This window comes from Denticeps clupeoides, chromosome 11 (genome assembly GCF_900700375.1).
Source record: "Denticeps clupeoides chromosome 11, fDenClu1.1, whole genome shotgun sequence".
Classification (NCBI taxonomy): Eukaryota; Metazoa; Chordata; class Actinopteri; order Clupeiformes; family Denticipitidae; genus Denticeps; species Denticeps clupeoides.
This window is the reverse complement of record NC_041717.1, coordinates 13,070,951-13,084,508: the sequence shown is the minus strand read 5'-3', so window position 1 is coordinate 13,084,508 and position 13,558 is coordinate 13,070,951. Positions and strand designations below refer to the sequence as shown.

The 13,558-nt window shown below is 43.4% G+C and overlaps 2 protein-coding genes across 2 annotated transcripts in view; both read left to right on the top strand.

Annotated features, from left to right (window-relative positions):
- The window catches only part of tncb (tenascin Cb), a 31,284-nt gene extending 20,505 nt beyond the window's left edge, over positions 1-10,779 (top strand). Inside the window, exons 11-23 of the mRNA XM_028995490.1 lie at positions 871-1,143; positions 4,135-4,407; positions 5,235-5,357; positions 6,145-6,288; positions 6,415-6,534; positions 6,686-6,829; positions 7,113-7,243; positions 7,381-7,513; positions 7,638-7,789; positions 7,914-8,010; positions 8,784-8,945; positions 9,039-9,202; positions 9,289-10,779. Coding sequence (XP_028851323.1) covers positions 871-1,143; positions 4,135-4,407; positions 5,235-5,357; positions 6,145-6,288; positions 6,415-6,534; positions 6,686-6,829; positions 7,113-7,243; positions 7,381-7,513; positions 7,638-7,789; positions 7,914-8,010; positions 8,784-8,945; positions 9,039-9,202; positions 9,289-9,399 — 2,027 coding nt within the window. The 3' untranslated portion in view covers positions 9,400-10,779. The remainder of the gene's footprint in view (positions 1-870; positions 1,144-4,134; positions 4,408-5,234; positions 5,358-6,144; positions 6,289-6,414; positions 6,535-6,685; positions 6,830-7,112; positions 7,244-7,380; positions 7,514-7,637; positions 7,790-7,913; positions 8,011-8,783; positions 8,946-9,038; positions 9,203-9,288) is intronic.
- Positions 10,780-11,720: 941 nt separating this feature from the next.
- On the top strand, positions 11,721-13,257 carry b3galt8 (beta-1,3-galactosyltransferase 8). The gene has a single exon (XM_028996669.1). It carries the CDS (start codon positions 11,862-11,864, stop codon positions 12,822-12,824), a length of 963 nt encoding a protein of 320 aa, XP_028852502.1. The 5' UTR covers positions 11,721-11,861; the 3' UTR covers positions 12,825-13,257.
- The last annotated feature ends 301 nt before the right edge of the window (positions 13,258-13,558 follow it).

Here is a 13,558-nt window from a genome sequence, read left to right as displayed (position 1 = left end):
TCTCACCCCAATTCTCTCCAAAGCAACTGCTAAGCTGATTCTGCTCAGGGTCATTTGCATCATCCTCATTGTCTTTCATTCCATCTGTGCTCCATTTTCCCATCCACTTGAATGTGTACTGAGAGGAGATAATGGTGGCCTATTGAGTCCTTCTTGAGGGCTGGCTACCTGCTTGTCTCCTGTCTGAATGCCGACTGCACACACACAGACACGCACCACAAAAAATGCATTCAATTACAGGACTGTGTAGGCACTGCATGGCTTGCTCTTGTGTTTGAAGTGTACTGTGTACTTCTGTTCAGGCAGGCTACACAGGACCTTCAGAAATTAATGGCTTGTTCAGAGCCATTAATACCCAAGCTGTTCAGGCAGAGACAGGTGCCTGCAGATTTTAACAGCCCCTGCATGGAGGAAACATTATAACCTCAAAAAAAAGTTTAAGTTAAGTGTCATACTGAATGGATGTGTTGACTAACAACAGATGGAGATCGATTAAACTCCAATAAAGCATGGGAATTTCCAGTCATTACTCACCAAGACGGCTGACTTCATGTTGACTTTTGTGGAAAAGTCCATGACATGGAATATTATTCCATGTTATTTAGACAGTTTAGTGATTACCATCGATTTTCACTGAATGAATGCTCATTATGCAAATTGCCTTGATTATAACGTTTGTACCAGAGTCCCTACCACAGTCCCTGGGATTGGATCCAATGAAAACAAGTGGATGAGCGGAAAGGAAAGACAAAAAATACCTTCCTCTACTCAAATGATCACATGCAACCATCTCATTCACCATCTTCCATCTTGGTCGATTTTACTAACTTCCTGTGCCATTAATGCCAGTTTGATGTGTTTATCACCCAGAGGCAGAGAAGCCCCTGATGGGCAGCGTGAGTGTGTCAGATGTGTCATGGGACAACTTCCTGGTGTCCTGGAGCTTGGAGCGGGGGGCCTTTGAGGGCTTCCTGATTGAGGTTGAAGCCGAGGGTGCTGAGGAGCAGCAGAACTTCACAGTTCCGGGCGATGTTTACAGCAAGGACATCACCGACCTCCTCCCAGCCACCCTGTACAGGGTCACGTTGCGTGGTCTCCACAGGGGCCTTCATTTAGAACCTGTCATTGCTGAGGCTACGACAGGTACACCTGGTCGCCGTGATCTGAACTACCTCCATTCCTCTGTATCTCATTTCATTAACATAATACCATTACCTTTGAGGTAAATTTAGTTAGAGCATGCTGCATGCAATGCTTAGACACTAACATCTAGTCAAATAATTCAAATTCATCCCAATCACTTTTTTCATGCTTTCAGCCTGAACAATGCCAAAGAAATATCTTAGCAGGCCAGATCTTTGAGATACCAGGACCAGTGTTCTTCAGCTCAGGTCAGCCTGGACCTGCTTAGGCTTCATGTAGACGCAGTGAAAAAGACTGGGCAGTCCAGAGGGTGGGAGGGGTTCTACTAGACCTGGTCTCCACAGATCATTTTGCAGCTCTGTCACGTGCCCACCAAGGTCAAGAAAAAGATGAAGGTCACATCCAGTATATTGGTCAGCAGAAGAATTTATTGGAATAGCCAGAAACCTACCGCAGTGAGAACAGAATTTCCACTTTGGTGGAGAGCAGTGGTTGAACTGAACTCATCATGACCTGATCCAGCAAATATGATGACTTTCCATTATGCTTCCATTTTGTCTTTCCCATGCCCCGTTTCCTAGACTTCGTTATAGTAATTACAAGAGAAACTGGGCAAACATCTAACTTCACAGAAAATATCTCTGCACATCCCCACTCAACAGCTGGTTTAGTCACAGCTTCAGTGAAGAAACCACCTGGCCCGGCTGCTGACAGACTATCTAATTGATGTGGCACAGCCGGCGTACCTGCTGGATGGACTTCCTAATCTTATCTGTCCATCTGACGGGTAAAGATTTTGAAAGAGTGCCCATTGTACCCACAGTGTCATTAAAGTGAGTTTGAGCAGAAGGTGATGTTTTGGGGCTACTGATTACAGAAGACTTCGGCACGAGGAAGAAATTACAGCCCCGGCCTGTCCCAGTTCTTTAAAGTTCAAGGCCAGTATGCAAAATAGTCAGTAGCCAAACACCGACAGAATGTGCAAAAGACGGGTGGGAAAATAAAGTGCAACTGGATGTTTAAAATGTTTCCCGTAGAGGCGTTCCACTGACGAGTTTATCAAGTGCAAATGGTCGGGGAATGGCCCGGGAAGTGATCCTGAAGAGTTTTTGTCACTTCTTGTCAGGGATCTTTTCAGTATGCGTGTCGGGTTCTCAAACTCCGGCCTGGTCTTCATTCTCAGGCTCACATTCTCACATTTTCTTGGCATTTGTCAGCCAGGGACTGCAGGGGCCACGGCAATCAACTCTGCATGCTAATGGGCCACAGGCAGAGGAACCCGGTTGTTAACACGAGACGCGTTCCTACCGCCGCCGCCCGATGTGTGGTTTAACCAGAGAGTGAAATTTACAAAACAATCAAAAATACAACTGAGCATCCACAATGAATAAACTCGGCAGCCAACGGGAACAACAGGGAAAGCTGGAAATGGCCATGAGTTGATATTATTCATAATGCATGTGAGCGACGTGGCCCTGGGCATTGCTGGACTGTTCGGAGGGCCGAAGACCCAATCAGGACTCCCTTTCCCCAGGATCGCTGGCGCCTCGAACCCTCCTCGAACAACAGACGGGCCTTTGTAAATGCAGATTGAGTTAAGCGAATCCAGTTTTAGAGGAAAGTGATCCTTGGCTGCCACATGTTAGCACTCCTGAAGAATAAACTCCCTCACCCCGTCTGACAGGCTGGCTGAAACAAGCCTGGCCCTAATGAAGACTGACAGCTCAGCAGGATTCGCTGGCTTTCCGCATCAGACACTTATTTTTCCAACAAACGCATCTTTAAAAAATCAGAAAACAACAATATTGACCTAGATGTAGAAAAGTCGCACACTTCATGTGTCCATGGTTTTGAGATTCTTGCTGTTTAAAATAATTGAAAACACTTTTGCCTTCAAAGCCTCTTGAAAAGAAAACTCACTGGCTACTCCAATTTGAGATTCTTCAGCTCTTCTGAAAGCTCCTTGACTTAATTAGCCCGGCAACGTTATCAGAGGATAAACACATCCTGTGTTTTACTGCAGCTAGCGGCCTGCTGCCAGCCTGGCCTACTGACTGTTAAACACTTCTGAATAAACCATGATCTACAAGCAATTAAAACTTTTATTTCTGGTAAAGCTATCGCTAACTAATGGCGAGGAAGAAGGACGCATAGGCACGATGTCACGAAACAGGGGTTTAATACATGGTGGACAGGACAAGGGAAACATCACCATACAATGACCCAACCGTGAACAGACACGAACAGGGCAGCTTTATACAATCATACACAGGTGAACACAATCAGGAAACATAATAACACAGGACCAACATGAAACTCCGGACCTGGAGTGGCCCCTGCCGGACCAGATCACTTATTTCTTCTTCTGCTCCTGTTTGGGGCCGCTATAGTGAATCATCTGATCTGGCTGTCCACACAATTGACTTGACAAAATTTTACACCGTATGTCCTTCCTGATGCATCCCTCCCCATTTACTCGAGCTTGGGACCAGCATCAGCACCAAGAAATACACCGTCCCCACTGGCTGGGTTACCATTTGCACCTACTTACAACTTTCATTATTATCTCTTTCACTTTTCTGTCCCACCCCATCTACTTGGCTTGGTAATAGTTGCATGTTCAGGTTTTCATTAATGCCTGTTATTATTGTTGTCTACAGATGGGTAACAAATATACAGAAAGGACATGAGATTAATAATCTTCAAATCTCAACTAAACTAAACAACTAAAGGACATACAATGAGATTTACATTATTTTCATACTCAGTAATCCTTCGATGATGCCTGTTTTCCTCTGGATGGAGGCATCATCATATTTGAGGATAGTGGAAGAGGCCAAATTATAACAACACAAAAATTTTATCTACTCACCTGAATTTGCTTTAATTTGTCACTCATCTGTAATGTAAAAAAAGTAAATGTACCCTGATAATCACTAAGTGTATTTAGAATCTGCAGTGGTGGAAATCCTGTATCCCCTTAATATCCAGAACCTGAACCGGAAGTGGACCAACTCTTCGTATCTGACATCACACCCGACAGCTTTAAGATTAAGTGGTCAGTCCAAGAGGACATCTTCGATAGTTTCGTCATTAAAATTAGCAACGCTAAGGATGCTTCCCAACTCCAAGAGGTGACAGTGTCCCAAGATGAGAGGACAAAGGTTTTCACACGTCTCTCTGAAGACACAGAGTTCCAAATTGAGCTCTACGGGGTCATTTCAAAACGACGCTTCCCATCCATTTATGGTGTAGCTCACACAGGTATCTTTCTCTTTTCTTGATCAATGTTTCTACCGGGGCTTCTGCATACTCACCTACGGTTGATTTGCAAACATTATAAAGTCCATCCAAATGCAATTTTGCAATTTAGCATCTAACGCCCATGTCATACGTGTTTGTGGAGGTTTGAGAGATAAAAATGCTTCTCTCTCTACCTTTAGGTGTGTACAATACACCACAGAGCATGGGAAAATTCTAAAACAAATCAAAATCGATATTCAGAGCACAACTTTGTCTTTGTCAAGATTTGAGTTGATGGTGCTAACCTGATTTCTAAAGAAAAATCATTGCATAATTTGAAAATTACAAAAGCGCAATCACCCATAGTTGGCGTGTCTGGCTTTGGCGCTACCAACAATTCCTGTTCAGAAGAACGAAAGAAGTGAGCATGATGGTGTGAGCAGCTCAGACAGGTATGGTGGTGCAGCACCACTTAAGGATTTAAAAACCAAGAGTAAAATTTTGAATTTTCATTTTCGTGGTGATGTCTAGTTCTAGTAATTTGGTCAGTAATGATTTAAAGAACCACCCAGGAAGCATTTGTCAAATCCTTTTTTTTTTTTTGTGAATGGGTCTATGTTTTTTCCAAGTATATTTGTGTCCCTGACTGGCCTACTGTCTTCGCCTGGGGTGTGATGATTGCATCCACCAGAATGGGAGTAACAACATAATTTTTCTGTGTCTGTCATGCAAGATTCAGCTTTTAGTTTTACTTGAAGAACATTGTAATATTTGCAATGCTTCATTCTTGGCAGCTGATCTAAATGGACGAATAACAATTATATAGATATTGAATATGTTTATTCCAGGCCTGGGATCACCAAAGGGAATCCGGTTCTCAGACGTCACTGACACATCTGCCACTGTCCACTGGGCAGTTCCTCGTACCCGGGTGGAGAGTTATCGGGTGACCTATGTGCCCATTCATGGAGGTCAGTGCCCACTATTGAAATTGATTTGGTGTTATAATGTATAAAAAAAAGACTCAGATGTTGATTGATGAAACCCTTATTTTGGATCTGACATCTTTAAGGGGCTGGTTTATAATAACTACTGCCACTACTGTGTGGGAATTTACACTTGCTGACATGAAATACAGAGAACAGGAGGTGGAGAATATTCTCACTTTTGTTTTTTTTTTTAATTTTTATATAGAGCTTTTATTGGTATGAAAGCAAATACGTAATAAAAAAGCTCACTATAAAAAAGTATCTGCTGAACATATCTGAACATATATATATAATTCAATACTGCCCTCTAGTGGTAAGAATACTTTAAAATCTATCTTGTTAAATAACTGCTCTCTAGTGGTAATGAATATTGTAAAATAAATACTGGTAAAATAATGCACTCTAGTGGTAAGCCATACTGTAAATTAGATCCTGTTTAAATACTGCCCTCTTGTGGTAAGAAATATTTTAAACAAATCCAGTTAAAAGCAATCTTGTGGTTACAAATAAGTAAATATTGTTAAATTACTGCTCTCTAGTGGTAAATAAGATCTGTATCTCCATGGTCTCCACTGGCAAGTGATCACACTTAACCCATGTGTAATTAAATGGTTCAAACAACTGATAATTTAAACAATTTCGAGGTCTTAAAATGAAAGTGAAAATGCTTTTAAATATCTTTAATTAAGCATTTACTTTAACATTACTGCAATAAAGAAAAAAGGCAGCAGTTTTACAAGAAGAATATGTCTTATTCCCCCCTAAATAGGGAGTCCAGTAACTCTGATGGTGGATGGAGCTGTGTCTCAGACAGTGCTTCCCAACCTGACCCCTGGAGTGACCTACCAAGTGACCGTTACTGCAATCAAGGGCCTGAAGGAGAGTGAACCTGGCTCTGATACAGTCACCACAGGTGAGAGCCACCTTACCAAAAGCCTTCTCAATTTTAAACAGAAATCGGACGCTACAGTCAGCCATGCAGTGGCTATTGTGACATATTTCTGAGTTTTATTATTGTTTATGTGTGTACATTTGTAAGCTCTGGACAAGCCACGCGGTCTGAGTGCAGTGAACATCACAGACACCGAGGCCCTGTTGCACTGGCAGCCCTCCATTGCCACTGTGGACGGTTACGTCATCACCTACAGCGCTGACACAGGTACCCTTAAGTAACAGTGCCAGCTAGTGGCATTTTAACAGAGCAAGTCTCTGCACTTGCTTCATTTTTTTTCAAAAGCACCGTCTGAAAATATTTTCAAGAGGCCGCTAACAATAAAGCGGTGGCCGCTGTCACCTTGTGTGTTGTGCAGTTTCCCCAGTGATGGAGCGAGTCTCGGGTAATGTTGTGGAGTTTGAGATGACCTCTCTCATACCTGCCACCCACTACACCGTCAAAGTGTATGCTGTGCGGGACTCTGCCAAGAGCGCAGCCACCACCACGGAGTTCACAACCGGTAACCTTCAGACCCTTTCACCGTCTACAATCAGTAGTTACAGGGACAGTTACCCTGGAGACACTCAGGGTTAAGTGTCTTGCTCAGGGACACGATGGTAATGTGACTGAAAATGTATGTACTGTATAAAAATCCTCTTTAGACACTTGCAAAAACCTAATGGGTGCAATCATAATTATAACCCCGTTTTGTCTGATTGAATCCTCAAGTGAAATAAGTAAATGTCATAATTAATTTGCTACAAACATTGATTCTACATTGAACATTCTGCCTTCTACCACAGACGTGGATGCACCTCAGAATCTGGCTGCCGGCAACATTCAGACGGAGAGTGCAATGCTGTCCTGGACGGCTCCCCGTGCTGAGATCACAGGTTACCTCCTGACCTACGAGTCCGCTGATAAAACCCTCAGGGTAGGCTATAGTGATGATAATAATGTTCATTTTAATCAATAATGAGAGTGAGTTCAATTATTATTACGAGACACTTAAAGGAACCGTGTTCCTCGAATTGCACCAAAAGTGTGTAATGTTGGTTTTGCCGTTGACAGGAAGTGGTTCTCAGCCCCACAGCCACTTCCTACAGCATGTCTCAGCTCAGCGCCTCCACGGAATACACCGTTCTACTACAAGCAATTGCAGGGCCCAAGAGGAGCCGAATCATCTCCACCCTCTTTACCACCAGTGAGTTTTTTCATGCCATGCGGCGCCATCAGTGGTTCGGCAATGCCAGAACCCAACATTTCCCCAAATTCACTGATATATAAACACTGGTACAGAGTTTTACTTGCTTTCTGTGCCTGTTCAGTTGGTGTGCTTTACAGACACCCTAAGGACTGTGCGCAGGCTCTGCTGAATGGAGACACCACCTCAGGGCTCTACACCATCTACCTGCGTGGGGACGAGAGCCAGCCTCTGCAGGTCTACTGCGACATGACCACGGACGGTGGGGGATGGATTGTGAGTTACATATCTTTCCTCTGTATTTTTATTGGGTGGGCTGGATCTGTAAGAATTATATGTTGAACTTGTGGAGGATTTATTTAGGCATTTTATTTTATTTGATTGTCTTTTTTTCCCCTAGGTCTTTGTCAGGCGCCAGAGTGGTAAAGTTGAATTCTTCCGTAACTGGAGAAACTACACCGCAGGCTTTGGAGACATGAACGATGAATTCTGGTTGGGTAAGTTCTACTTTTGGAAAGACACATAGTTAAGAATGAGCATTAAAAACCACCTGCCTAACGTTCTGTAGATCCCCCTCATGCTACCAGAAAAGTTCCCACCTATGGAAGCTTTTTAAAATTTTTTTTACATTTACAGCATTATATCAGACGCTCTTATCCAGAGCGACTTACAATCAGTCCCCCTGGACAGTCCCCCTGGAGCAACTTAGGGTTAAGTGTCTTGCTCTGGGACACAATGGTAGTAAGTGGGATTTGAACTTGGGTCTTCTGGTTCATAGACAAGTGTGTTACCCACTAGGCCACTACCACCAATTGGAAGCAGCAATTGAAGTCCTGTGGTAACTGGCACCAAGATGTTCTCTGGCACCATGAGATCCTTTCAGTCCTATAAATGGCAACATGTCACACGTTGAGCCTTAAGTTCCTCATAGCATTCCTGAATCTTTTTTTTCCTGTGCCAGGGCTCCTTAGCCTGCTTAAAGATGTTCTGATGATCAGCAGTCGGCATTATGTGGGCACATATTGACCCACTTGGACCACTTTGGTTGGTACTAACTATATTCTGGGAACGACCAACAACACCATCTATTTTGGAGATGCTTTCATCATAATCGTCCAACATCACAGAGTGGTTGTCGTCAATGTTCTCCTGCTTCTAATACATCACCTTCAAGAGCTTTACTTGATGCCTATTATATCTACCTCTTGAGATAATCAATGTTTATAGTCGTGGCTTCAGTCGTGTCAGACTAACATATCTTTCCTTTCAGGTCTCTCTAATCTGCACAAGATTACCACAACAGGGCAGTATGAGCTTCGGGTAGATCTTAGGGACAAGGGTGAAGCGGCCTACGCCCATTATGACAAGTTCTCCGTGTCTGAACCTCGTGGCCGCTTCAAGGTCCACGTTGGAGGCTACAGCGGTACTGCAGGTACAGCCACAGTTTGCTGTGACGTACAAGTGTTCCTCAAGGTGCACACTGTTGAATTATTAAATACGCTGCTGATTCTTTTTGTGACATCAGGTGACTCAATGACCTACCACCATGGGCGCCCATTCTCAACTTACGATCACGACAATGACATTGCTGTCACCAACTGTGCCCTGTCCTACAAGGGTGCCTTCTGGTATAAGAACTGCCATCGGGTCAACATCATGGGACGATATGGTGACAACAGTCACAGCAAGGTACAACAGTGGGCCTTGTGCAGTTCAACACAGAAACATTGCATATCAACAAGTTCTGAGAAAATATTTTCTGCTTTGTCCCTCAGGGTGTCAACTGGTTCCACTGGAAAGGCCATGAGCACTCCATTGAGTTTGCTGAAATGAAGATCCGACCCTCCAACTTCAGAAATTTTGAGGGCAGAAGAAAACGATCATAGAAGCACAACCCATGACCTCTCCTCCCTCAGCCCCATTCGCCCCCTTCATCTTACTCCCTTCAGCTACCAAAGTCGCTGCCCTGAGCCAAGCCACCTCCTTCCATTTCTCTCCCTCCTTCTCTACTACTGTCCAAGCGGTCTGACCCCTGCTGGTTGATTTTACAACAAGGAGGAAGAACCCAGGCGTGGGTGTGACCAGAACATAATGCTGTCAAGGTATGGACTTCAGAGTTTGAGCGTGACAAGCCTCCAAACTGTGCCTATATTGTACACGGGTGCACCAAAGACAGTACTCATGGACGGTGGGTTGAAATAAAACACGATGGGTGGGGGGGAGGTGTATTTGAGTCTGGCTTGGCACATTTTTGTTTCGCCCTCAGACAACATACAATGTCCTCTGTGACACCAGTGACAGCGGTGATATTGTTCTTGTTTTCGCAGCGAGGGCCACGTTTTCTTTGTTGATGTCATTTAGTCTTGGTGCTTCTACACAACTTCTTTCATTGTTTACTAAACAGTCCTAATGTCCACCCAGGAGCAAACACATCAGCAGTATTTACTGTACATAAAAGACAAAGGAAAACGTTTCACTACGTCCATCACAGTTGAGGGAAATAGCTTTGGAGTCTTTTTTGTGTGTGTGTGGCACATACCAGTTGTCCATTCCCTTTCCCTTTACTGTACCCCTTTACTGGAGGGAAAGAAGAAAAAAAAGAAAGAAAGAAAGAAAGAAAGAAAGAAAGTGCTAAGTTGATCATGAATATTCAGGATACCTACCTGGCATGCCGCGCACATTAGATCTCTCATTTCAGAATTGCTCACCATTTTCGTCTGTGCTGGCGCTGTGCAATGAACCTTCGCTGTAAAATATGCATACGGTTTGCCATTTTACTCCTGCAACATATTGGTTTTTAGGACACAGAGCTAGCTAAAATTTTTTGTTTGTTTTATATTTTGATTTAATTTCTAAAGAGTTCAAGGCAGGACCTGTTATAATAAAAAGTGAATGTTTAAGGAATATTATGAATGGAAACACAGCACAGGCTGCAGTCAGAAGAGACTTTAGTTGAAAATGGCAACTTTCCATTTTGTTGAGTACTAAACATTTATATACTTCACACACACTGAAATTATGTAAAAAAAAAAAAAAAAAAGAAGACAGCATTTTCCAGTCTTTCTACAACTCCTCCCAGACATTTCCTTACAATACCAGTAGACTAAACATATTGGAAAAAAACTGTGTAAATTGCATTTCTGTTGGTATTTTTAATTTTTCTTTTGTTTATTTTTTTTAATTTTTTTTCGAAGTGGATGAACAACAGTTGACAGGTTTTTGTTTGTAACCCTCATTTCAATAAACCAACATTTTGTTTAAACGTTTGCATGTTGAATGTGAACTTATTTCTCTCAATTATTTTTCTTATTAAACCTCTTACTATATGTTTTAGTTCTTATATACAGTACATCTATTAAATATATATTGGGAAAAATACATACATTTAAATTAAATAATACAAAAAAGAATAATAAAGTAAAATACAATGCTGAAGTAGCTCCTTGTTCGACTCTCAGTTCTGCCTTAAATCCTGCTCAGCAGGCTGCAGTACCTGTATCACGCCTGTAGGGAGTGTATTTCAGCAAGGCTTACAGCCAAGAAATCTGTTTCAGAAATAAAGACCATTTTCTGTATATGGTGATGATCTCTGTGCCCACTCAAAATTCTGAATTATTAGAAATGGTATCAAGTGTTACCTGTCTGGTTTGACATTGGAACCATGCATTGGATTGCTGAATGGCATTCTTTTACACAAAAAAAACTTCAGTGGAGTTATGTACTTAACAAAAAGTGGAGACCTGACCTCCACAGTCACCGGACCTGAACCCAATCGAGATGGTTTGGGGTGAGCTGGACCCCAACAAGTGCTAAACACCTCTGGGAACTCCTTCAAGACTGTTGGAAAAGCATTTCAGGTGACGACCTCTTGAAGCTCATTGAGAGAATGCCAAGAGTGTACAAAGCAGTAATCCGAGCAAAGAAACTAGAATATAAAACATGTTTTCAGTTGTTTCACCACTTTTTGTTAAGTACATAACTCCACATGTGTTTATTCATAGTTTTGATGCCTTCAGTGAGAATCTACCAACGTAAATGGTCATGAAAATAAAGAAAACACATTGGACGAGAAGGTGCGTCCAAACTTTTGGCCTGTACTGTACATGAATTACATTTTATGTCTGCCACTATTGTTTTAGTGAAACCTACATCGCCTCGTCCAGAGTTCACGGCGGGGTCACGAAAGCGAAAGTGAAATGTAAACAGCGGCGCTCCGCTGCGTCACGTGGTCTGCTCGGTCGCAACAGTTCCTTGCGGCGCAGAACTCGGCCGGGGCCTTTCTGCAGGTCCTCGCCGTCGACATTTCGGAGGAAGGGCGGTGGCCGGGCGTCGGCGTTAAGGGAGTGTGATGTCTAGGGCGCACACATGGCGGATGGCCAGGTACTTTATCTTGGCGGGACTCGTTGCCGTCTGTCTGGTCCGCGCGTGTTTGAAGAAGACGAAGCAGCAGCGCACGCCGACACCGATGGAGCTGTATGAAATAATCTCGCCAAGTACTTACAAGTACGTCCTGAACCAGCCCGCGGCGTGCAGGAGGGACGACAGGAGACCCTTCCTGGTTCTGATGGTCCCGGTGGCGCCGGGGGATCTGGACTCTAGAGAAGCGGTGAGAAAGACCTGGGGTCGGGGTGGTCTGGTTTCAGACGTGGAAGTGTTAACACTCTTCTTCCTGGGCGTGGTCAGCGGGAAGGGCGTCCAGGAGAGCCTGGAGGAAGAGAGCCGTGGACACGGTGACATCATCCAGATGGATTTCCTTGACAGCTACAAGAACCTGACCATCAAGACCATGATGATGATGAACTGGCTGTCCAGCCACTGCCAGCATGCATCATACGCCATGAAGATTGATGCAGATGTTTTCCTGAACGTGCATCAACTCCTCGGACGCCTGCCCCGACCCGCCAAGCAGAATTACATCACGGGGTCAGTAATCAGAGACGGACGGCCTCGCCGGGACAAAAGCAGCAAGTGGTACCTGTCCGAAGAGGTCTACCCACAATCCACCCTGCCGCCTTACGTCTCAGGGGCTGGGTATGTCTTTTCAGCCGACCTCGCCCAAAAGATCTCGTGGGCCTCGAGGTTCGTCAGGCCCTTACCCCTCGAGGACGTGTATGTTGGACTGTGTCTGGAGGTGCTGGGCGTGAGTCCTGTCTACTCCACCAGCCGTTTCTTCACCAGGAACTTGTTTGAGGTGCGACACCTGAACTACGACAGATGCACTTTTTTCAGCCTCATCATTGCCAACGGCTTCACGCCGAGCGAGATGCTGCACGTGTGGGCAGATTTTCAGAAGGCCCCGTTCACGTGCTAATAAAAAGAAAACTGAGACAACTTGGGGTGAGGCTACTCAGTGCTTCAGAATCAAATAATAGTGCTGTGTGTAAAGTGTTTTAATCTTCCTGATTGTTCAGAAAAGTGCAGACAATTAGCTTTATTAAAAAACAAAAGTAACAATAATTTAAGTTGATCTACTGATGTGAACGTTGGACAGAAGAACTGAATATTTAATGATCCCCTATAATTAAAATGCTGCAGATGGAAAGGACAGCAAAACAAGTGATGTGGAGACTTATAAACATATAACATAAGGTGACAAAATTAAAATGAAATATGCAATTAAAGGTAAAGGTAGGTATATTGGTCTAAATTGCTGCCTGTACTTAAGAATGCATCTGCAAATTATCTGTTCATGTATTTACATTAACATTAATAAAACTGTGTGGGTCACTCTGGTATGATTATGTGATTTATTTTTGAACAAAAATCCTACTGACCTAAATTAATCAACAATAGGGCATTGTATTTGAGTCCGTGTGTGTGTCTGTGTGTCTGTTTCATACTTAAAATGTTATGTTCCTAAATACAAAATCCTAGTGAGTTTATACCTCTCTCTCTCTCTCTCTCTCTCTCTCTCTATATATATATATATATATTCGGCCCGCTTGAACTTTTCCACATTTTGTCACATTACGGCGAAAACATGAATCTATTTTATTGGAATTCCACATGAAAGTCCAATACAAAGTGGTGTACACTTGAGAAGTG